The following is a 25,956-nucleotide window of genomic DNA, read 5'->3' on the forward strand; positions in this document are numbered from 1 at the left end:
GGCTTGTACTGCTTAGGGTATGTCCTGTAGATCTGGGCCAAGAATATTAAGGTACCTGATGACTCAGCTTTTCATTTTTAAGCCGGATGGAAGTTAATTGTGAAAAGACTTCAGAACTTGTATTAATAGCTTCAGCTTTCATTTTGTAACATTTTCTTAACGGATACAGAACTGTATCCTCAGTGACCAATATTGATATTTAAAAATCTATATTGGTTATCCTGGCTGTACATCATCCAATAATTGAATTATTATCAGAAGTAAATTGACCTCCAAAAACATAATTGGGAAAATTAAGTTTATGGCACTTTGTGTAATAACTATTGATGATGAAGAGAAGATTAGTAGCGTAATTTGTTTTGTAAAAATCTAGTGTATATTTGGATTATGTTTTTAAAAAGCCATTTATAACCACATTTTGTTTGGCTTCAGTTGCAACTGTTGACTGTGTCAACTGTTAACTTTATTCATACACATAGAAATACATTACACAAGCATCAAACATAAACATTCAGATCATTCACTTCACCTTTCTCCTGGGCCTAAAACTGTCAATATATTTGCAGTTTTTCTGATATGTGTTGTCTGCATTCAAAGGACTGTCAAGAGTCATAGATAGGCATCTGAATGAAGCTTTGAGCTTCCTAAAATGCAAGGTGGGTGAAACACAAGATACCTGGAAGAGGAAGGATACTGTTCATAGTAGTTGTGGCAGTGACCTTGAGAAATGTCTTGACTAGGGATAGATTAGGAATCTGAATTATTCCTGAACATTGGGTTTTCCTAGAGTGTATTCTCTTTAGCTTGCCCTGCCCGTCTCTACTCATTAGATACACCAGCAATTTATGGGCCAGTTAGGAAAACTTCATGAGATTGGATTGTCCTATTAAATTAAAAAAGCATAATACATTTTCATAAAATCCTTCTTTCGATGCCCTTTTTTTTTTTTTTAAAGCACGTCAGCTAACTGTTCAGATGATGCAAAATCCTCAGATTCTTGCAGCCCTTCAAGAAAGACTTGATGGTCTGGTAGAAACACCAACAGGATACATTGAAAGGTACAAGTTCTCCTTTTCCGTAGTCCTTATTTATCTTTCTATAATCAATCAACGTTGTAGGCGTATCTGTTTTTAAGACCATCTAGGATTTAGGTATGCAGTAGTGGAAACCTGTTGTCTGCTAGTATCCAGTATAGGATTATTGGAAGTGTAAAATTGTGCTTAGTACCACCTGTTTACATTGGTCTTTTAAAGTTTATTTTGGTTCAATTTTATAGGAAGTATACTGATTTTAAGCATTTCAGAGATTTGTTTAGAGGTATGTTAGAAATGCACAGAATTAGAAGAAATACAGATTTCTTATTTCACTGGTGACATAAATCATTACTAATAGCATGAATATCTTATGCAGCTTACACGTTAAAAAACCTTTTTTGTGATTTTAAGATCCATTCAGGTTACTATCTATATGTTAATTATAGTTAGTAGCTTCTAAATGTTGCCTAGTTCTGTGTGGTGTGTGTTCTCTGTGTTTTATTATCTGCTTTTCCTACAATGGACTCCTTTATCAACACAAATTCAATTACATGGCCTGTAAAGGAACTGTGTGAGAATTTCTTTGAGATGTATACTCAGCAGTGGGAGTGCCACTTACATAGAGTATGCAAGCCTTTAAGCATTGTGCTTCCAGCATGATTTCCAGAAATACTGTACCCAGTGCAAGAAGATGGATTCATCTTCATGTCTGCCAACAATTGGCACCATCCAGCTTCGTAGTGTTTTTGTTTATATTTTTAAATCAGTCTGAGAGGTACAGACTCATTTTGTCTTATTTGTGTTTTATGATTTCTAATGAGTTTTTAGCTTTTCTTCATAATGCTTGAACCTTTTTGGTTGCCCATTGGTACCCTTTTTCCATTTTCCTGTTGAGATTGCAATTTTTTTTTTTAATGCTTTGCAAAAGTCTTTGTATTCCAAATGTTATTCCCTTATCAGTTTTTAGACATTCTAAATAATGTGTCATTTCTACTAATTTATCCATGGAGTCCTCTGGTAAACACTAAGTTTTATTTTAGTAAAATATTTTGCCCTAGGGCTTGTGCTTTTGAAACTGTTTAAGAAGTCCCTCCTGGATTCTGCTACATTTCCTATTGAATAGTTTTACCTTTTACATTTAGGTCTTAAATCCCTCTAGAGTCTACCTTTCTATTTGGTGTGTGTAAACTTCCAGTTCCTTTTTTCTCTGCCTCTTTTTTTTTTTTTTTTTTTTTTGAGACAGAGTCTCGCTCTGTTGCCCAGGCTGGGGTGCAGTGGCCGGATCTCAGCTCACTGCAAGCTCCGCCTCCCGGGTTTAGGCCATTCTCCTGCCTCAGCCTCCAGAGTAGCTGGGTCTACAGGCGCCCGCCACCTCGCCTGGCTAGTTTTTTGGATTTTTTAGTAGAGACGGGGTTTCACCATGTTAGCCAGGATGGTCTCGATCTCCTGACCTTGTGATCCACCCGTCTCGGCCTCCCAAAGTGCTGGGATTACAGGCTTGAGCCACCGCACCCGGCCTCTGCCTCATTTTTTAATGAGCAAGGTTTATTTATTTATTTATTTTGGGTCTTCCTCCAGTGACATGAGCTAGTTTTTTTTTCACTATTCACTAATCAATCCATTCTTCCTCCATTTAGGTGTACCACCTATCTTCATTGCATATCAAGTTGTAAACACCTGTGTTTGTCTTTGAGCAGCACTTTTCTGTTTTATTGGTCTTTGTCTCTTGTCATTGTAACACTTAATTACTGTGACTTTATAGTTGTCTTAATATTTGGCAGGGCAGGTTGCATCCTTTCACACATCTCCCCCAAACACAATCATCCACATTTTTGACAGTTAAGTTTATCAGGGTTGTCAACAAGCAAAAAAAAATATTAAAACTCTGATAGGAATTGTATTGCATTTATAGATTTACAGAAATTATATCTTTTAATATTGTCTCATCCACATACTTCTGATTATTCGGGTCACATTCTGTGTCTTTAGTTTCAAAGTTATCTTCATAGAGTCTGTTGGTTAAGTTAATTTCTGTATATTTTGTGTGGCTGTTGTGAATAGCATCTTTTTTATTGTATTTTCTGTTTGGCTGTTCTTGATTTACAGAGGATTGCTGTTGTTTTTTTTTTTAAGTTGCTCTTGTATCCGGTAATTTTGCTAAATTTATTGTAGTAATGTGTTCTGTTTTGCCCCCTTAGTCACAAGATTTTATCTGCAAATAATGGCAGTTTTACCTCTGTTCTTCCACATTACATTATACCACATATTTTTCTTTACAACATTACCAGGACTTTCACTACTGTGTTAAACATTAGTATTAAAAAAGGACATCTTTGTCTTATTTCTGTTCATATTGGAAATGAATATAAAATCTCTATTAAATTCAGGCCTGTTTACTGTTTTTTAATCTGACCTTTGTTTTTTTCTATCAATTAAGATGCTCTATTGAACTTTTTCCTTCAATATGTTAAGTAAATAGTAAATACGTGTTTTGGAAATACTTATTTTGGATATCAAACTAGCCTTGCATTCCTGTAGTAAATTGAATCATGATGTGTTATTGATACATTGTTGAGTAATTGAATTTTACAGTTCTTATTGTTAGTGAAATGAGCTTGTGTTGTGTGCATTCACGTATGTATGTGCATAAGAAACTTTCAGGAAGTGGTAATACTTAACTGGTTTTTGGAGTCAAATTTCAATTGCCTAATCTAATGAATGGCTGCTTTTTTTTTATTTTTCCTGTTTCCTGAAACAACTTGTATAAGATAGGAATTAGCTGTTCTTAGGGTAGAACTCTTCTAAAAATTTAGTTTGTACCTTTGGAGTTTGGGAAGTGGAGGTCCTGGGGAGTTTTGGAGAATTTTTTTTTTTTTTTGACATACTAATTTATTCAAGTTCTCTCATCAGTTTTGGAGTTTCATATTTTAAACATGTACACATTTAGGTTTAAAATTGATTAGTACATAGTTGACAATAGTTTTAAAAATCTGGTTTTCATATTCTGTATTTTGCATCTTAATTCTGCTAGTTGTCTTGATCTTATTAATTTTTTAGAATATTAATTTTGCTTTTGGTTTTCCTTTTCCATACTGTCTTTTGTTATTGTGGCTGTCTGATTTCTGGCATTAATGTTACTTCTTTTTTAGGTTTGCTCTGTGGTACTCTCCAGTTTTTTAAATTGAATGTGTAATTCGTTTGATTTTATTTTTTAATTTGTGTTTTTTATGGCCTTAATACTCTTACTTTTGTAAATGTTGAGTGTGAAGATCTGTATGCTGAAATTAATAGCTCAAGCTTATTGTATTGTTGACAGCTTCTCTTTATTTCTGCTTATTGGTTGTCTGTTTGACCTGACAGTTTTTTCTGTCATTTGTAGTTTGAAATATTTTGAAGCCGTATTAGGTGTATAATATTTGTGATGAGCATTTCTTCTCGTTTCATTTTACTGATATGTGTCTTCCTTTGTATTTTATAATTTTTTGGGGGGGCCATAATTTTTATTTGTCTGATATTACAATAACGACCCCCAGCTTTTATGACAAGGCCTCACTCAGTGGTCCACACTGGAGTGCAGTGGCATACTCATGGCTCACTGTGATCCTCCCACCCCAACCTCACAAGTAGCTGGGACCCACAGGTACATACCATCGTGCCTGGCTATTATTTTTGTAGAAATGGGGTCTCCCTGTGTTGCCCAGACTGGTCTTGAGCTCTTGGGTTCACTTTGGTCTTCCAAAGTCCTGGGTATACAGGCATAAGCCATCACCCCCAGCCTCTTTTTTTTTTTTTTTTTTAAACTTTTAACCTAGTATGTCTTTTTTCATCTTTTCATCTTTGTTTCTTCCTCTAGATCAATGTTTGCTTCTTTTATTTTTTGGATATAGTGTCTCGCTTTGTCTCCAGGCTGGAGTGCCATAGCACAATGATGGCTCACTGCAGCCTTAGCCTTGGGCTCAAGCGATTCTCCTGCCTCAGCCTCCCAAGTAGCTGGGACTATAGGCGCACACCACCATGCCTGGCTAATTTTTTTATTTTTGTAGAGATGGGGTTTCACATTGTTGCCCAAGCTGGTCTCAAACTTCTGAGTTAAAGCGATTCACCCACCTGGGCTTCCCAGAGTGCTGAGATTACAGGCATGAGCCACCACACTCAGCCTCAATGTTTGCTTCTTTATTATTAGTAAGGCTGACTTTGCATTTCTTAAAAGTTATATTGTTTTTGGATTTATTGCTGCCATCTTTCTCTTTTTTAATTTATTTTACTTTGGGTCTTTCTTCTTTTCGGCTTGCCATTGGATAAATCAAGTCATCTTCTGCTGGTTCCAAAGTTAATGCATTGATTTTTGTTACTGTGGTAGTGGCTTATAACCTAATATCTAAGTTTATTTACCCCTATTGATATCTTAAATTTACCAATATTTATATTGTTTATAAATGTGCTTTCTCTGGCCCTCTTATTTTTCCCTTCAAGGCAAGAAATTTACCAAGATATTTGACTGCACCCATACCTTACATAGAATCTGCTGAAATTTTTTTTAATTTCCTCAAAAGTTGCTTTTAGTAATATATAGTGAGTATCTGTGGCAAACCTGAAGCCTGGTATACCTGATACAATTTTTGTCTTGCTTTTATATCTGAATAATAGTTTGGCTATGAAGTAGTAAATTCAGAGTTCTTAAAAACTACAATTTATTTTTTCTTTATTTCAGCGTTTCTTTTAATGCCTGTTGTTAGTCTGATTCCTTTTTCTTTGTAGGTTATTCTTTTTCACTGGACACCTTCAGAATTTTCTTGTCTTTGATATTCATAAATCTCACTAACATGTCTAGGAAGCAGAGTAAAGATTTTTATATTGCTTTAATTCTGAGAAATGTATCATTCTCATATGTTAAGATTTTGTACCCCTTCTCTGTTTGTCAGGTGTTGCTACTTTTGTCATCCATATCTCAGAGCTTTTCTATTTTCCATCTGTCTTTCATGCTGCCTTCTGGTAGAACTTTTCAACATCATGGACTTTATCTTCAGTTGAATCTATCCTGTTTCTCTTATTTGTTGCCTATTTTAGTTATTGTATTTTTCATACTTAACATTCCCACTCTGTTTTAGATTTCTTGGTCTTGTTGCATGTTGTTAATCTTCCTCATCTCTAAGTATATTTACATTCTTGTTTAAATTCTCTAATTATGCTGCTTCAGATGATAATCATTTCACTCTTTGATAGAAATTGTACCCTTGAAGTGTCTAGTTATTCTTCGAGCTCTGGCACATTAGGCAATACCAGTTACCCTAATAATGAATATTTGGGGAGAAATGAAGGTTTGTGACAAGGAGAAGGGCACAGCGTGAGCCTAAGTAGTACAGCACTAGTTGCCTTAGACTGAAAGTTTGCTGCCAGTCCAGGCAATTTTTATGGGTGTGCTTTGTAAGGGTGGGGGACTAATCGTCTTTGGTTGTCAATTCATTATTCCTAGATTGGAGCAAATACATGTTTGAGGGCTTTGAACCACTGCAGCTTTCATCAACCCTGGCATTGGGCTCTTGTGAAGGGTGAAGATGACAGACAATGATTGTTGCAAGGCAGGAGCAGAACTTAAAAAGCTTTCTTGTGGAATTGCTATCTTCCAGCCTGTCCGCATGGCTACCTACTGTGGCCATTCTCTCCCTAAGTTGTTGGTCACCCTGTACCAGTTAAACACAACCTCCAGTCTTACCTGAAATTGCTTACAGTGTGTGTGTGCCTCAGTAGTTGCTTCATTCTTATTCTAAAGTTTCTGGGATTAGCTTTTTGGGGGAGCAAGAAAAGCCAGAAGCCCATGCTGGTTCACCACCTTGGCAGAGTAGTGCTTTTTACTTAAAATTAGCAGAAATAGAAAGGTGATATCTTCAAGGGTTTGTTTTTTATTTCTAATAATATTAAATAGTGACTGACTAAGTGCATTATTTGATTCACAAAAGTTTGTGGCAGGAAATTCTAACCTGGATTTTGTATCTGTTGCATAGATTCCCTAAAGTTAGGTACATTTTAAGTGTGAACATTTATTATTAGAGAGGTTTAATCATTCTTTAGGAGACTGAAAACCTAGTGTGTATAACCTGTTAAAGATCAGTGCCCCCTATTCACAGTAGCAGACATGGAATCAACCTAAATGCCCATCATTGACAGATCTGATACAGAAAATGTATACATCACGTAATACTATGCAGCCATACAAAGAACGAGATCATGTCTTTTGTGGGAACATGGATGGAGCTAGAGGCTATTATCCTTAGCAAACAAACACATGAACAGAGAACCAAATACCACACGTTCTTACTTATAAGTAGGAGCTAAATGATGAGAACTCATGAACACAAAGAAGGAAACAACGGACACTGGGGTTACTTGAGGGTGGAGTGTGGGAGGAGGGAGAGGAGCAGAAAATTAAGTATTGGGTACTGGGCTTAATACCTGGGTGATAAAATAATCTGTACAGCAAACCTTCACATATCCCCATATTTTAGGGTATACATATATATATAGGGTATACACATATATTTTAGGTTGACCTAAAATAAAAATTAAAATAGTGCTTCACAGTGCATTGTATGGTGTATGTATTTTATCTCATCAAAGCTGTTATTTATTTTTGAGACAGGGTCCAGGCTGGAGTGCAGTGGTGGTGCAATCTTGCTCAATTTGGCCTCGACATCCCAGGCTCAGGTGATCCTCTCATCTTAGCCTTCCAAGTAGCTGGGACCACAGGCATGCACCACCACACCCAGCTAATTTTTGTATTTTTTGTAGAGACAGGGTTTTGCCGTGTTGCCCAGGCTGGTCTTGAACTTTTGGGCTCAAGCAGTCCACCCGCCTCGGCTTCCCAAGGTGCTGGGACTACAGTTGTGAGCCATAGCACCTGGCCTAAAGCTGTTATTTTAAAAATACATGTCTCCTCTTTATAGTATGTTACACTCTTATTTAATAATGTGATTACTAATTCCTAATTAAATATGGAGACTAAAATATAATAATGGTGTGTGGAATCTTGTCCTTTTACCTGATATACATATGCTCCCCTCTTTTTCCTAATAACTAGTATAGGTGAGATATATGTAAAAGAAAAATCCAAGGTAATCATTATTCTCAGAATTAAAATGGTTAGTCCATGACTTCAGCAATGACAAGTCCAGCACTTAACTTGGGTAAAGATTGAGGGTTGACAATATGATTTACATTTTCTTCATCAATTTACCTAGTTACATTTCTACTTTTGAAATATAGCCAGTGGGTCAATATATTTATATCTATTTGATTTTTATTTACTTTGACTCCACCTTTTGCTTCAGATAAAAAACCTATCATTCACTAACTCCAATGCTTCAGTTTCAATATGACAAAAGAAGTGTGACTTCCGTTTTAGTGTGATGCTATGTAACTGATTTCTAACCTTTCAGCCTGCCTAGGGTAGTTAAAAGACGAGTGAATGCTCTCAAAAACCTGCAAGTTAAATGTGCACAGATAGAAGCCAAATTCTATGAGGAAGTTCACGATCTTGAAAGGAAGTATGCTGTTCTCTATCAGCCTCTGTTTGATAAGGTAATGCTTTCTCCTACTTTGTTTAATTTAACATTCTAGAAGATGAAGTCTGGAAATATAAGCAGACTTGGAAGAGGTTAGTCTTTAGAACTCTCACTGAAATTTTTATTAGAGGCACTTGGAGGAACTATCAATAATAGAGTTGTGGTATGCATTTGTTAAATTTATAAGACTTCTTAGTGAGAAACCGCTGGTTTTACCTTGGATGCCAGTGATTTTATACAGCCTTTTTTTTTTTAAATCATTTTAGCGATTTGAGATTATTAATGCAATTTATGAACCTACGGAAGAAGAATGTGAATGGAAACCAGATGAAGAAGATGAGATTTCGGTTGGTACCAACTTTATTTTAGTATGTTTTATAGATGGTAAAATCTTAGGACTTGTCAGAAATGTTAGCATTTAATGATGGAGTACAATATTATATAACTAGTTGTATTTTTTTCATTTTTTAATTTTACATCTTATATTTTTCTAATACTTTATATTAAAAAAAACAGTCATACAAGATTGTAATTTGCATGGCAATAAGCAGTGGTTTCATGGACTCTAAGTTTCTTTCTTTCTTTTTTTTTTTTTTTTTTTTTGAGGCGGAGTTTCGCTCTGTCGCCCGGGCTGGAGTGCTGTGGCATGATCTAGGCTCACTGCAAGCTCCGCCTCCCGGGTTCACGCCATTCTCCTGCCTCAGCCTCCTGAGTAGCTGGGACTACAGGCGCCTGCCACCACACCCGGCTAATTTTTTGTGTGTATTTTTAGTAGAGATGGGGTTTCACCGTGTTAGCCAGGATGGTCTCGATCTCCTGACCTCGTGATCCGCCCACCTCGGCCTCCCAAAGTGCCGGGATTACAAGCGTGAGCCACCGCGCCCAGCCGGATTCTAAGTTTCTTAAAAGTGTCCACAGCATTAACACCACAAGTCTTCTTTCCAATTTGGAGCACCTGACTTAAAGTTTAAATTCATCTAATGCATCATTAAAAAACTGTCATTTTCTCTTGTGAGAAGACATATTTCAATTGCTATTTCCAGGACTGTATATTGAGCATGGGTGTACATTATTTTTAATTGGTTAGCAGAATTTTACTCATGTAATTTATGGCCAGAATAAGAACCTCTAGCATCTCTGAATGGCCTTCCACTCAGAATGATGACGATAAATGTCTAAGATGTATCTGGTGTGCCCCCACTTGACATTACCAAACATGTTTCCAAATAATCTTAGAAAATATGATTCTTTAAACATATATGCAAACCACATCTTTAAACATAAACATACCACACAGTGTGCACCATCAGTTCCTTAACCATTTTCCAATTGTTCATTTATAACATTTACAATTTTTTATTATAAATCATATTGTGAAGAATACTTTCATCCATAAGTTTATTGCAAGGCTTATTGTTTCCTCTAATGTCTTCTAATGTCAAAGAAGTAGCTTATTGGTTCAAACAGTGCACATACATGGTTTTAAGGCTTTTAGTATACTTTACCAAATAATCTCCAGAATAGCTCGAACACCTCCTACCAACAGTATGTTATTGTGCCCATAGGGTGGACTTCATAACAACGAAGCAGATTCAACCACAAATATGTTAGATTCTCACCCATCTCAAAACTATCACATCAAAGAAGCAAGGAGACATATTATTGTGAGGGAGCCAAATTCAATTTCTTTTAAAAAATCACTCAGCTTTAGGTCAATAAAATAATCAACAAAAATGCTCCCCACAAAAAGTCTGCTGGGTTTTTCAAAAAATAAAAAGAGAGAAAGAGAAAGGCCAGGCACAGTGGCTCATGCCTGTAATCCCAGCACTTTGGGAGGCCCAGGGGGCCAATCATGAGGTCAGGAGTTTGAGACCAGCCTGGCAAACACGGTGAAACCCTGTCTCTACTAAAAATACAAATTATTAGCTGGGCGTGGAGGCAGGCGTCTGTAATCCCACCTACTCAGGAGGCTGAGGCAGGAGAATCACTTGAACCCGGGAGGCAGAGGTTGCAGTGAGCCAAGATCACGCCACTGCACTACGGCCCAGGCAACAGTGCTAGACTCCGTCTCAAAAAAAAAAAAAGTCAATACCAGATGACCAAAATTTTTTATTTAACTAAATTGTATTCATGCATGAGCATGATAGTCTCTCCTGTTTATTTGACTTTGGCAATAAAAACAAGCAGCCTTGTACAGAACAGTGAAAATGCCGAGGATGAGGGCAATCTACAGTTTTACTGTAGAAAATATATATATATATGTTTATAAAGGCCTCTCTCCCTTTGGCCATATCAACTCTCAACTCTAAGTTCAGTCCATTAACTACAGACAGATTTTCAAATTCACTTCTCCAAGATCTTCGATGCTGTCCGTCATCATGTACTTCTGGCCATTTTTCCTGAATGACATCAGTTATGTCATCTGTAAAGTCTCCTTGAATGATAATTTCATCCTCCCCTGTTACTGAGGCACCACAGGAGAATTTTTGAGCAATAAATCTTTGTGTGTTTTAAGATCAATTTCAAAAGTTACAAGGCCACACACTCTTGTCACAAATTTCTTTGCTCTGGGAATTTTGGCTATAGTAATCTTTTGTGGTGTGGTCTTTGTTTTTTGTTTTATTTGACCCCTTCCACCTCTCTTCTGTTTTTTCTTCTCCTCTTCTTCCCCTGCTGTTCCTTGACCCTGACTAATTCCAACTTCTTGTTTGGGTGAATTTTCTACAGTAAGTTTTGCAAATTCATTTGGAAAATTCTTCTCTAATCATTGTCTACATTTAGCAACATCAGGCATATATTCATAGTACTCTGTTGGTAATGAACAAACTCCACAATAAAAGACTCGAAGTGGGTAATCGGCATCTAACTTGGCACTGTTCCTTGGGTCTCCTTTGCAATCAGCCCTGCTGGATTCAGAAATGTCAGCAGCCATTGCACAAACCCAGGTGGTCTCACAGGCCCTGCCCACTCCACTCCCGCTGCTATTGCCAGCTGAACCGACAAATGCAACTGTCTCCCTGGTCAGGGCTGCCCTAGAGCATCAGTTGTATTTTTATACCTAGGAAATATTTTTCCTTTTTGTAAGAATGATAATGCAGATCAGCTATTATTCATGCTGGCACCACCATCTGTACTCAAAAAGTCATTATTCCCTTACATTTTATAGTTTTGTTTAAGAGACAGGGACTTGCTGTGTTGCCCAGGCTGGAGTGCACTGGCATGATCTTGGCTCTCTGCAGCTCACTTCTGGGCCCAAGCTATTCTCCCACCTCAGCCTCCCAAGTTGCTAGGACTATCTGAAGCTACCATGCCCAGCTTAATCTCTACATTTTTTTGTAGAGGCAGAGTCTTCTCGCCCAGGCTGGTTTTGGACTCCTGGCTTCAAGCAACTTTGCACCTTAGCCTCCCAAACTGTTGGGATTATGGGCGTGAACCATTGAGCCACTGTGCCCAGCCTATTTTTATAGTTTTTTTGAGTCTCACTCTGTTGCCCAGGCTGGAGTGCAGTCTCGGCTCATTGTAACCTCCACCTCCTGGGTTCAAGCAATTCTCCTGCCTCCTCCTCCCAGTAACTGGATGACAGGCATGCACCACCATGCCTAATTTTTTGTACTTTTGGTAGAGGTGGGATTTGGTCATGTTGGCCAGACTGGTCTCCAACTCCTAACGTTAAGTGATCCACACGCCTCAGCCTCCCAGAGTGCTGGGATTACAGGTGTGAGCCACCATGCCCGGCTAACAGTTTTTAGTTTGTAGATTCATTATATACTTTTTTTTTGAACTTCATGATAGGCTGAGGATTGTTGCCATTTTCAAGTGAAGACATGGAGGCTTCTAAGTGACCTGCCCACAATCAATAATGGCAGAGCTGTGACACACATTCAGTGCTGTGTTAAGTGATCAACTCTCTAGTGTTGCTATTTTATGTTGTTTGGTAGAGAATATAATGTGTTGATTAATAACACCATGGGGTGAGGCATTGGACCAAGTTAGTATTTCTGTTGCTTTTCTTATTTACTATGCTTAAGTCTTCATTTTTAATTAGATTTTAAATTTTTTTTTTTTTTTTTTTTTTTTTTTTTTTTAACTAAAATGGTTTTTCCTACAGATCTTGGTCACTTTAATGGCTCTCTTTGGAGGGGTGTGGTAGCAGTAATTTTGATGGGATTAATTGAGGTTTGTTATGGACAATGGCAGTGTTTACACAGATAGACTAGAACTTTGAAGGTAATATCTGGTGACTGTGCGTTTTGGTTTTTATACCTTTGTTACTTTATCAAGAGGTCTAATCTATGTATTACATAATGTTTGCTGTCACTTATCAAGGAGGAGTTGAAAGAAAAGGCCAAGATCGAAGATGAGAAAAAGGATGAAGAAAAAGAAGACCCCAAAGGAATTCCTGAATTTTGGTTAACTGTTTTTAAGAATGTTGACTTGCTCAGTGATATGGTTCAGGTAATTTTATTCATAAACGTACCAGTTTACTTTGAAGGGTAAACGTTTGAAGTTTAAATGGCTGTGATGACTCTTCTCTTCAGTGTTGATCTTTCTAGAATGATTGCTTACTTTTTAAACAGTTAATATCTGTAGAAGGGAAATTATAGCTTTTATTAATGTAATCAAATAAATTACAGTTTATTTTAAAAAATGAGATAATGAAATGGTTCCATTGATAATTGCTCATTGTCGACTGGTGTTTTCTCATTACCCTGTGCCTTCTGTCTTTACATACTTAGTATGGAAGTATGATGGGAAAGTTCTTACAGCTGCAATTATACAATTCCCTTAACTCTTCCAGGAGAAATTTGCATTTTAAAAGAAAGCTATAAAGATGTTAAACTCATTCACAGTGGTTACATTCTCTGGCAAACCATAATAGTTGTCACCTTTGGGAAACTTTGCTTCAGGCATTTCTTGAGTGAGCCCCTACCCCTACCATCTACATTGTAGTAGTACATGTTGCCCTGTCTTGTCATTGTTGGAAGTTACATGGAGAAAAGGAAATGATTTCCACATAATTACTACTTATCACAATTCTACTTTAGCAAAGTGGAAAAGGAACGACCAGGAGGAAGGGGACAAGCAGCTGGAAAAGGCAGCAGTTATAATCAGGAAACATTTTTGAAGCAGATATGCCTTATTTAGACTTGATTTTTAATTTTTCAGCCTATATAATGATTTAGTTGTCTATTTGGACACTTTTTCTCTACCAGTGGCAGTAGAACTACAGTATAAATTAGCTTTAGTATAAGCCATAACCTGGAGAGTAAGTCTGAAGGTTCGTAATTGCTGTACAAAACTACTTTAAAATATATTATGTCTCAGTCAGCTAGTGTCTGTGTAGTAATAGAACACAATCCTCAAATGCCATGTTACTCATTTTTATTATTTTTTTTTAATTTGAAGGAACATGATGAACCTATTCTGAAACACTTGAAAGATATTAAAGTGAAATTCTCAGATGCTGGCCAGCCTATGGTAAGAGGACTTTGAAATATTTATAATCTTGTAACATGCTTACAGGTAGATAAATAGAAACTTTTAAAAAGATAACATTCAAGGGTAAGGTTGGTGCTCTTGGTTGTAGTGAATAAATATTTGGATGCTGCTAATTGTGAGGCAGTATTTATTCCTTTTCCTCTTTCTGAACATAAACTGTGTTTGAAACACAGATGATCCTTGTTCTTGGATAAGTGGATAAAAATAATGCCAAGGGAACGTGAATAAGTACTTTTTCTGCATTAATGAACTTGGGAATTACATGAAACTGATGTTAGAGGACAGATCAGCAAATAACCTGTCCACCAAACCACCAGTATTAATGTCAACTATGGGCAAAACTACTAAGAATATAGGCTGTAGATGCTTAAGGTTGGGCTTTTTCTGTGTTAAGTTCACGTTTAGTATGCTATTTAAAAGCCTGATTCCTCCGGTAGTTGGGGAGTAAGGGAGACAACATGGTCACTTTATTCAGGTGTGCCTAGCCTGTTGTGTAAACATGTTAATTATTTAGTAGTTGTAAATTGAAACTAAGCTTTATTCAGTTCAATTTGTACCTCATTTTGATTTTAACATAATTTTTTTGATTTTAGCAAATAATTTGCTAAAGAATAATTTGGGGCTTATCTGACAGTCTGTTCCATTCTTAAATATTTCAGGGCTGGGCGCGGTGGCTCACGCCTGTAATCCCAGCACTTTGGGAGGCCGAGGCGGGTGGATCACTTGAGGTCAGCCTGTCCAACCTGGTGAAACCCTGTCTGTACTAAAAATACAAAAATTAACTGGGTGTGGTGGCATACACCTGTAATCCCAGATAATTGGGAGGATGGGGCACAAGAATTACTTTAATCTAGAAGGTACAGGTTGCAGTGAGCTGAAATTGTTCCATTGCACTCCCGCCTGGGCAACAATGCAAGACTCGGTCTCAAAAAGAAAAAGATTGTATTTCAGAGTAGAAAAAAAATTACCATTTAGAATATTATATATGTTTATAAAAAAACACCGATTAAGCTGTATTTACTAAAGTATTGAAATGTATGAGGTAGGTATTTAACTGATTTTTATGCTTCCTCTCCCCAGAGTTTTGTCTTAGAATTTCACTTTGAACCCAATGAATATTTTACAAATGAAGTGCTGACAAAGACATATAGGATGAGGTCAGAACCAGATGATTCTGATCCCTTTTCTTTTGATGGACCAGAAATTATGGGTTGTACAGGGTGAGTTTAATTTTACTACCTTAACAAAATTTTTTTTCTGTTTTTGTTATACTTGATTGGTATACTCGGTTATTTTCAGTTTGATATATGTACATAGTCTGTCTCTGAACATTTTGGTAATATGTTTTCTGAAAAGTTCTTATCAATTTTCCTGTAATTCTCCTTGGGCCCATGACTGTCTCACATATATTTCTGCAAAGGAATGCTTCTTTAAATTATACTATGTATTTATGCTAGTTGTAAATATGTTTATTTTAAGTATTTGATTAGAAATAAAATTTTTCCCTTTATACTGCTATAGAAAACATTTGAAGCAATTCACCCTTCTAAAATTTGAAATCTAAATAGAACATTTACTTCTAAAAGTTCAGCAGTTGAAAGATTGTCAATTGTAATAGATTTTTCTTCTTTGTTTTGCAAGGTGCCAGATAGATTGGAAAAAAGGAAAGAATGTCACTTTGAAAACCATTAAGAAGAAGCAGAAACACAAGGGACGTGGGACAGTTCGTACTGTGACTAAAACAGTTTCCAATGACTCTTTCTTTAATTTTTTTGCCCCTCCTGAAGGTAAATAATGTTTTAGCTTGAGTATTAGTGGTTATTTTATAATAAGCATTGTTTAGCTTCTTATTCATTGTAATTTCTTTTCTCAATTTTGCAGTTCCTGAGAGTGGAGATCTGGTAAGTTGAATTGTTATTTATTTATTGAATTGTTAACTATATTTGAAATTAAAGCACCGAATTTCAAGTGGAGAGTGGGATGGTTGTTACATTGAGTTCTGAGGCCTACAATGCATGGGGCAGACATTTTGGATCTGAAAAATAATTCCATTCAGAATGATATCAGTGCCTCTACTGAGAAGCACTGAGATAAAAAGCTTAAGGTTTTCTTTTCTTTTGAAACTTACAAAGCTGTGAGAGATTTAACCTTTTTTTTTTTTTTTTTTTTTTGAGACGGAGTCTCACTCTGTTGCCCAGGCTGAAGTGCAGTGGCCAGATCTCAGCTCACTGCAAGCTCCGCCTCCCGGGTTTACACCATTCTCCTGTCTCAGCCTCCCGAGTAGCTGGGACTATAGGCGCCCGCCACCTCGCCCGGCTAGTTTTTTGTATTTTTTAGTAGAGACGGGGTTTCACCGTGTTAGCCAAGATGGTCTCAATCTCCTGACCTCGTGATCCGCCCGTCTCGGCCGCCCAAAGTGCTGGGACTACAGGCTTGAGTCACCGCGCCCGGCCGAGATTTAACTTTTCAAAACTATTGTCTTCCTTAGTAAAACCAGAATGTATTAAGTCATTTATACTGTTATATTCCTAACTACATTATGGTTAGAATGCATTCCTGAATTTGTTACCCCAATGTAAATATGATTTCATATTGTGACTATGTATGTTCATATATATGGCATATGGCAGAGAACCATGAAATGTTCCTGCCATATAGCCTGAACTGAGGAACAACCTTAAAGAAAGTCTATACACGCAAGGTATGGCAGGTATGTTTTGAATTTGGTTTTCTTCTGGGCATGGTTTTGAATTTAAATTAACTGAGATAGTTTAAATAGTTTGTCCGTATATGGAATTAGAAATTAACCTTAACTGAATACTTTTGAATTGGAATACTCTTGGCTAAGGCTTAGAACAAATCTGTAAAAGGCAAAAGTAAGTATTTCTGGCTTGGCTTACAGGACAAAAAAAGAGAACATAAAGCAGTGTTGAGTTTCAGGTGAGAAAAACTACTTTAAGTAGTAAGATAGAGCATCACACTATTTTCGTATCAGTGGATGTGTTGGAGTTTGTGTTCAAGTTCTATTTTTTTTTTTTGTTACTAAATATTGATGATGACAAAACAGTCTAGTTATGGATAGAAAACCTCCACCTGTGGTTTGAATTCCTCCCCACCCCCTTTTTGGACTTTTTTATTTATTAGATTATGTTGTTGACTCAAACATTCATGGAATTCACAGAGGGCATGCTCATTGTTTAGTATCATAGAACTTAAAGTGGGATTATTTATTTTATTATTATTATTATTATTATTATTATTGAGATGAAATACTGCTCTGTCGTCCAGACTGGAGTGCAGTGGCGCAATCTCCACTCATCGGAACCTCTGTCTCCTGGGTTCAGGCAGTTCTCCTGTCTCCACCTCCCGAGTAGCTGGGATTACAGGCGCACACCACTGAACCTGCTAATTTTTTGTATTTTTAGTAGAGATGGGGTTTCACTGTGTTGGCCAGGTTGGTCTTGAACTCCTGACCTCAGGTAATCCGCCTGCCTTGGCCTCCCAAAGTGCTAGGATTACAGGCGCTAGCCACCACGCCCTGCCAAAGTGGAATTATTTTAATTGTAAATAATGTCAGACCCACTTTTACCCTGTGCTTTGCCATTAAATAGAAGTCCTAAGCCAGGTACAGCTTCAGGCACCTGTAGTCCCAGTGGCTCCGGTGGCAGAGGTGGAAGGATCACTTGAGACCAGCCTGGGCAACATAGCGAGACCCTGTCTCTGAAAAAGCAAAGTGCTAGGGGCAAAGGAAAATTGCAGACATATGTAACAATTGCTTTTATGTATTTCTGTTTAAACCGGCAAAAACTAAGTAAACAGTTCTAATTTTTATTCTTCACAATTTCTTAGTATGCATACTGACCTGCTAGCTTATTTTCTTTTTGTTAAAAACTTGGAAAAGTTATTAAGGAAATTTAAAAATGACAAATCATTTGTTAACATGGTGTGAGAGAAAAATTATGGAAAGTAAAAAGTAAAGTTGAGCATTTCCTCCCTTCGTCATGTAATTTAAACTGAAGAGTTTTTTTTTTTTTTTTTTTTTTTTTTTTTTTTTGGTTGCCCAGGCTAGAGTATAGTGGTGCGATCAGAGCTCATTTCGGCCTCAAGCTGCTGGGCTCCAGCAATCCTCCCACCTCAGCCTCTCAAGTAGCTGAGACTACAGGCATGTGCCACCCTGCCCAGCTAATTGTTTATTTTTTGTAGAGACGCGGGGGTCTCACTATGTTGCCTAGGCTGCTCTCGAACTTCTGGGCTCAAGTGATCTTCCTACTTTGGCCTCCTGAAGTGTTGGGACTACTGGTGTGAGCCATAACACCCAGCCTCTAAGAGTCTTACATTGCCACGTTAAGTAACACAGTTATTCCTAAATTTTCTGCTTTTGTTTTCCTTTAAAAATAGGATGATGATGCTGAAGCTATCCTTGCTGCAGACTTCGAAATTGGTCACTTTTTACGTGAGCGTATAATCCCGAGATCAGTGTTATATTTTACTGGAGAAGCTATTGAAGATGATGATGATGATGTAAGTGAATTTGAATCCTGCAAAGAAATAATTGGGTGAGGGTATAGTGGTCAGAATTAGTAATAGATGAGTTTAGTTTTTAAGAAACAGGACATAATATAATTCAAAGTTAGGCTAATTACTGATGTTCTGTATATAGCTTTTCTGGGTTTTAAGTATGTCTCCTTAGGATTTTTGGATTCATTTAGCTTTTAATTCTATGCTAATGAGATTGTTCTGAGTTTGTGAAACTTTTTTATGTTTGGTTAGTGCTATAGATCTATTATGCCCTTGCCTTGACTTCACGGAAGTAGGACTTTTCTTAGTGCACAAGAAAACATTTACTGGGAGGCATAGAATTTCTATTCAAGGTAGTATTGAGTGATGATTAGGTTAAGATTAGGCTGCGTATAGATGTTTTGGATATGTTTATTGCTAAACGGCAATTGTTAGAGTAGGCTTTAGGTCCTTTTTGTACAGTGCATTCCACACTTAAGTGTGGGTGAGTAATATTTACAGTAATACTTGTCTGATCACCCATTTTATCCACGATTGTACTCTGTTCTTTATTATAAATTGGCAGTGAGCTGAGTGATTATTGCAGTCACTATATGTTAATTTATAATCAGCCCCTTGATAGGAAAGTAGGTTTTCTCTTTTAAGATACTAGTTTTACAGTGATGAATGTTACTAATGCTACTCTGAAATGTGTGTTACATTCACTCAACACTTATGCTGTTTTTCCTTTTCAGTATGATGAAGAAGGTGAAGAAGCGGATGAGGTAATGTTTACCAAATGAGCAAATAATTCTCTGTGGTTAACACATTGAGAAGCAAATTGAATGACTTATGTATTCCTTTGCTATAATCATTCTGTGATTTGGGATAAAAACATTTTGGAAAACATGATTTTAGAATTCTACAGCCAAACAATGTATGTATAAGGTTTCAATAAATAAATTGCAAAACTCAGCAACATTTTTTTATTTCAAATAATTTTGTTCTGCTGCAGGGTTATCAGCTCTTTGAAGAAGTCAAAAGCTGCAGTAAACTTTTCCAACGTTGGCTGCAGTAACTATTTTCAATAAAAGCTGTCTGGATGTCTCAAGTTGTGTTGGGAAATTTTTCATATTAGAAGCTTTCAGATTAAATTGTATTATCGTCAAACTCTGTAATCATGAAAATCTGTTGACCCGTAGAGTAACTTGTATTAAATTTTCCCTACATTATGAGCCAATTTACCTACTATGTACATACTTCATGGATGCATTTTGAACTTTAATATAGGAAGGGGAAGAAGAAGGAGATGAGGAAAATGATCCAGACTATGACCCAAAGGTGAGCAAAATTAGTGCTGCTTTCTATTAAATTTAAGACAGCTAAAGTAAGAGTTGGTGTTTCTGAATATCAAGTTTCTGTCCGTTAAAGTCTTTAATAAGTAAAGCCTATTGACTGGATAACTTGCTTTTTTCAGTCCCACTGGCATTTTGAACAGTACACATAATTTCAGTGGACCTTTTTCTAAGAAACGTTGTTTTTTGTTTGGACTTTGTACTTTTTATAGTTTCAGGTACAGTGATCCCTAGGATTCTATTTTAATGGGATAAATTATAACAGTTCTTAAGCATTAGAAAATAAACAAAGGTTTTTAAAAGATCTGGTGGTAGGAGTGTTTGGGAACTGGGGAGCAGTGCAGTTTGTTAGATCCTTCCAACTACTCTTACTCAGTCCCTGAGAGTCCTAGTCTATTATTCCTTAAAATTTGTTATATTAGGATTAGCAAAAGCAAAGCTGATTGGTAATATAACTAACATAAATTGCTTGGTAACTTTATTTTTTAAGATTATGGTTTAGTGTGTGTCATTTTATGGAGTTAATTCTACAGTGTAAAGTTTGAGCTTGATTTTAGCATTTCAGTGACTTGCTAATAAAATAATTTACCATCATTTTCCTATACCATTTCTTTTGACAACAGTGAGCTACTGTTATAATTAAGGCAGTAATTACTATTGAGAAATTCACTGAAGCAGGTAGAAGAAGATAGATTGACTTCTTGTTTTCCTTTAACAGAAGGATCAAAACCCAGCAGAGTGCAAGCAGCAGTGAAGCAGGATGTATGTGGCCTTGAGGATAACCTGCACTGTAATAGCCTAAACACAACTCTTATTTACTTACAGCCTTATGTTTTTGTATTTTCTTGGTAGACTAGGTAATTTTTTTTTAAAGGACAGGAAACTGATATTTTAAAGACCAATTTGTTCTACCTAGCATTTTAGCTAGTTTTTCTGCCAGATATGTTGAATGCACAAATTCTGTCACGCATGTTCATTCATTGCTACATAATTTGGTTCTTCTGGAATATTTTTATGTAGCTCTTGGAGTACAGCTATGAAAATTAACAACTGTTAAAGGAAATACCTTTTTTTTTTTTTTTCGTGATTTTTTTCCTTGAAGAACCAAAGTATTTTTTCAGCTGGTTGTTGAATAGGGTTAAGTCCGCTTGGATTAGCTGTGCCTTTCATTACTTTGTTACAGAAATGCAGTGACTTATACTAAGATAATGTATTGTTAAAAAAAAAAAATTGGCAAGACAACGATATGGTTAAGAATTTCCAGTATGACCACACCCAATAACTGTATTAGATTGTTAGTGGATTATTGTGTTTTAGGTGACATAGTTAACTGTAAAGTAACCTGACTCAGTGTAGTTACTGGTACCACAGTGAGGTGAATAAAACGGGATTTTCAGAAGTTAGCCTGAATTTACCTGTACTTTTAAATTTAACCTCCATTAACTAAGCATCTTTTCTTTGTGGTAGGGTCTACCTTCTGCTTCCCTGGAAAGGATGAATTTACATCATTTGACAAGCCTATTTTCAAGTTATTTGTTGTTTGTTTGCTTGTTTCTGTTTTTGCAGCCTAAAATAAAAATTTCAAATACAATTTTAGTTTTTACAAGATAATGTCTTAATTTTGTACCAATTCAGGTAGAAGCAGAGATCTTCCTTGAATTAAGGGTTATACTCAGTTTTTACCACATTGTTGAAGAAAAGGGTACCAGCTTTGGCATGAGATACTTGCTTTTTTTTTTTTTTAATTAATTTTCTTTGGGTTAGAGCTAGAGAGAAGGCCCCAAGCTTCTGTGGTTTCTTCTAATTCTTACTGCTTAAAGTATGAATATGTCACTTAAACCCATGCTTCTGTTTACTGTGTATTAAAATGGGTAGTACTGTTTACTTAACTACCTCATGGATGTGTTAAGGCATATTGAGTTAAATCTCATATAATGTTTCTCAATCTTGTTAAAAGCTCAAAATTTTGGGCCTATTTGTAACGCCAGTGTGACACTCAGCATTTTGTTCACACCACGCTTTGATAACTAAACTGGAAAACAAAGGTTAAGTACATCTGTTCTGGATCTGGGCAGTCAGCACTCTTCTAGATCTTTGCGTGGCTCCTATTTTTGTAGAAGTGGATGGATGCACTATTTCACAAGGTCCAAGATTTTTTTTCAGATATTTTTGATGACTGTATTGTAGTAAATACTACAGGGATAGCACTATAGTATTGTCATGAGACTTAAAGTGGAAATAAGACTATTTTTGACAAAAGATGCCATTAAATTTCAGACTGTAGAGCCACATTTATAATACCTCAGGCTAATTACTGTTAATTTGGGGGTTGAACTTTTGATGACAGCAAGGGTGGATTATTGGATTGTCATTAGAGGAAGGTCTAGATTTTCTGCGCTTAATAAAATTACATTGAATTCATTTTTAGAATTAGTGAAAACTTCCTTTTTGAGATGTTAGTGTTAAGGTCTTGGAATGTGAACACATTGTCTGTAGTGCTATCCATTCCTCTCCTGAGATTTTAACTTACTACTGGAAATCCTTAACCAATTGTAATAGCTTTTTTCTCTTTATTTTCAAAATGATTTCCTTTGCTTTGATTAGACACTATGTGCTTTTTTTTTTTTTTTTTTTAACTATAGCTCATCGAAATGCAGCTTTTTCTGAACTTTAAAGATAGAATCCCATTTTTAATGAACTGAAGTAGCAAAATCATCTTTTTCATTCTTTAGGAAATAGCTATTGCCAAAGTGAAGGTCTTGTTACATAATGGGGATGTGGTTTGCAGAAGAATTTTCTTAAGGGATGTCAGTGTTTATGCCATTTTTCCAGTTCCAAAATGATTCCATTCCATTCTAGAAATTTGAAGTATGTAACTTGAAATCCTTAATAAAATTTGGATTTAATTTTATAAAATGTACTGGTGATATTTTGGGTGTTTTTAAATGAATATATATACTTTTTTTTTGAAGAGTGGAGAGTAGTGATGTCTAGAGTGAGCTATTTCGTGCTGAGGCCATTGTGTTCTGTAAATCCATAATTTTAAGAGCAATCTCACAATCCCTGCTAAGTGGAGTTTATTATTTGAAGACTAAAATGGAATTCCATAGTTCCCAATAGATTATATTCTGAGTTATCTACGAACATTTTTGAGACACTTGAAGATTTGTCTTTACACTCTGTAGTTTCCAGCAGCCCATGCAGACTGCCAAGTAAGTCTCATTTTTTTTTCCTGTTAGAAATGGTGAAGTATCATATAGTCACTTATAAAGAACACTGATTAGAAAAAATTTTAGCGTTGTTTGCTTTATGGTCACTCAAATATGGTAAGTGTTCCACATATTCCACAAATTGATCAGTTGATAGTTTAACATGGATGTCTGAAAGCCACATATATAATTTCTTAGGATTCTCAAATTAGTAAATCTAGCTTACTGAAACAGTATTAGCATCACTATTTTAGGTTGCAAAAATACTTTAATTGTGTGGAATTGGCTAATAGAGTGGTACTTAAGAAAAATGGGATTCTACCTCTATTTCTGTTTTAGCTTTAGCACACTTAAACATGAAAGGATATATTAACTTTCATAGAAATATTTTTGTTGTGTGAATAGGTTAATGATGCGGTAAGGCCCCTAAGATAACTGAATTAACTGTTTGTTGTAATTGTAGGCCATTCCCATTATTAAAAATAAAGACAAAACTTTGAGTAACTGAAAATCTTATCGTGCTATGTAGAAACATTGAACTAATATTCAAATAGTTGAATGCTTTGGTTTCAGGGATTGGTTTAAAATTTGCCTCCTTTTTCATGGGTTAGTCTTATAAAAATTTAAGCCTTTATATTTTTGACTTTAAATCAAAACAAATGTTATTTTAAATGTACAGAATACATTGACAGTGCAGAAGAGCGTAAGTTCTTCATAGGAGCTTTAGAAAAGAGAAATATATGCCAATTCAGTTTTTTTTTTTATCTTCTGCACTGTACATATACACTTGGTAATTACGAGCTCAATTTTGTTTTTGGAAATAGTGTTCATAATTTAGGTAATTTGCTACTTAAAGCACTAAGTCTCTGATACCTGAAAAGTAAATGTAAATGGTGATGGTGAAATAATACTGCAATTAACTTAATAGATGTATACTGCTGATTTTTGTATGCTGGATTAAAACTCCAGATATTAAAATATAACCTGGATAAAAAAGTTCTTGGACTGATTGAGGATCGCTTACATGACTTTACATAAATGGAAACATCCTTGTTGGTATATGAAATTGTTTTACTCAAGGATAAGTGTTTATTCATAAGAAATTTTGATTGATGTATTACATTTTCAAAAATACAGTATGCTTTGTATCTTGTGTTTCTTCCTTTTGACCTCATATTGTCAGGTTTTCCAGTTTACAAAAATTAAGCTATTCACTAAAATCTTAGTACAGATAGTCCCTGACTTATAATGGTTTGACTTAAGACTTTATATTAAATGCATCTTCGACTTATGATATTTTTGACTTACAGTGGGTATATTGAGGCCTGACCACGTCATCCTCAACAGTCTGAATAAAAGAATAAATGGGGTATTTAGAAATAATAGATTGCTGGCGGGAAATAAGTCAGTCTGGTTGTTTAATTTTTGTATGGGAAATTGGGCATTTTAAGTTTTGTGGATCCTAGAACAAATTGAGTTTTATTATTTTGAAACTCAGGATAAAATATTGCATAAAATAAAAGCATTGCTTTTTAGTTTCTTACATGTTTTATTTATTTTTATTTTTGAGATAGAGTCACTCTGTTGCCCAGGCTGCAGTGCAGTGGCATGATCTCGGCTCACTGCAGCCGCTGCCTCCCGGGTTCAAGTGATTCTCATGCCTCAGCCTCCCAAGTAGTTGGGATTACAGGCATGCGCCACTGAGGCCAGCTGATTTTTGTATTTTTAGTAGAGATGGGGTTTCACCACTTTGGCCAGGCTAGTCTCGAACTCCTGACCTCCTGTGATCTTCCCACCTCAGCCTCTCAAAGTGCTGGGATTATAAGCGTGAGCCACCATGCCCAGCCAGTTTCTTTCATGTTTTAAACTTAAAGCCGAAAAGAAGGAACTGGGAATGTGTGATAAACATGTGAGTGCCAGAAGTTCGACAGCAACTTGGAGATCAACAGCCCAGCGTATTTAACCTGCATTTATACTGTTTCAGCTCTGCTTGACTACCTTTTCTTTTACTTCTGCCACTGGACTGTTTTGTGCATGTGTTTTACTAGTTCAGCATAGAATCTCCTTTTCATTCGTACCTACTCTGGTTCTGTAAGTCTGAACTGTTCTATATCAGTTCAAAATGTACTCTAGAAATACTTGCTCATTAATGAGTTTCCTAATTTCCAGCAATGGGTTTGGAACATGGTAAGTGTACAGTAAAGTTTTGTATGTATAGGTCTGTTAGGATTTATCTAGACCTATTCGATGTACCAACCATAATCCCGTATGGGACTGTGTAGCAAGTCAAATGATTGGATCTCAGTAGTTCAGTCTCCTAAGGTCTTTTGCAGTTGTTACATTCGTGCAGATTGAGAAAACTAATGAAACAAAGCTGGATTGTGTATACAGTTGGCCCTTTAATAATGCAGGGACTAAGGGCCCCAGCTTCCCTCAATTGAATCTATATATAAACTGTTTCCCCAAAAACTTGATTGATAGCCTACTGTGGAAACCTTACCAATAAGACGTTTAACACACACTTTGTATGTTATGTGTATTATATACTGTAAAAAGTTAGCTAGAGAAAATGTTAAGGAATCGAAAATATGTTATCATGGTCAGGTGCGGTGGCTCATGCCTGTAATCCCGACACTTAGGCTGAGGCGTGCCAGTTACTTGAGGTTAGGAGTTCGAGACCAGCCTGACCAACATGACAAAACCCTGTCTCTACTAAAAATACAAAACTTAGCTGTACGTGGTGGTGGTGCGCGCCTGTAGTCTGAGATACTTGGGAGGCTGAGGCACAAGAATTGACTGAACT

At 36.2% G+C, this 25,956-nt stretch overlaps 1 protein-coding gene and 1 pseudogene across 11 annotated transcripts in view; one reads left to right on the top strand and one right to left on the bottom strand.

Moving 5' to 3' along the window:
- Nucleotides 1–24,287, top strand: part of NAP1L1 (nucleosome assembly protein 1 like 1) — a 41,281-nt gene extending 16,994 nt beyond the window's left edge. For 4 of the 11 annotated variants that reach the window (XM_030938525.1, XM_010362641.2, XM_030938530.1 and 1 more), the window contains 13 exons: nt 956–1,058; nt 8,468–8,609; nt 8,860–8,940; nt 12,920–13,048; nt 14,000–14,071; nt 15,173–15,312; nt 15,734–15,879; nt 15,974–15,993; nt 18,491–18,613; nt 19,345–19,374; nt 19,880–19,930; nt 20,663–20,734; nt 21,412–22,864. In XM_030938525.1, the coding sequence (XP_030794385.1) occupies nt 956–1,058; nt 8,468–8,609; nt 8,860–8,940; nt 12,920–13,048; nt 14,000–14,071; nt 15,173–15,312; nt 15,734–15,879; nt 15,974–15,993; nt 18,491–18,613; nt 19,345–19,374; nt 19,880–19,930; nt 20,663–20,698 (1,073 nt within the window). In that variant the 3' untranslated portion in view covers nt 20,699–20,734; nt 21,412–22,864. Of the gene's footprint in view, nt 1–955; nt 1,059–8,467; nt 8,610–8,859; nt 8,941–12,919; nt 13,049–13,999; nt 14,072–15,172; nt 15,313–15,733; nt 15,880–15,973; nt 15,994–18,490; nt 18,614–19,344; nt 19,375–19,604; nt 19,701–19,879; nt 19,931–20,662 lie in introns of those variants that run through there. The other 7 variants (XM_030938529.1, XM_010362643.2, XM_030938527.1 and 4 more) reach the window with 5 other exon arrangements.
- On the bottom strand, nt 10,917–11,593 carry LOC104661850 (annotated as a pseudogene).
- Nucleotides 24,288–25,956: the final 1,669 nt, after the last annotated feature.

Source organism: Rhinopithecus roxellana, chromosome 10 (assembly GCF_007565055.1).
Source record: "Rhinopithecus roxellana isolate Shanxi Qingling chromosome 10, ASM756505v1, whole genome shotgun sequence".
Classification (NCBI taxonomy): domain Eukaryota; kingdom Metazoa; phylum Chordata; class Mammalia; order Primates; family Cercopithecidae; genus Rhinopithecus; species Rhinopithecus roxellana.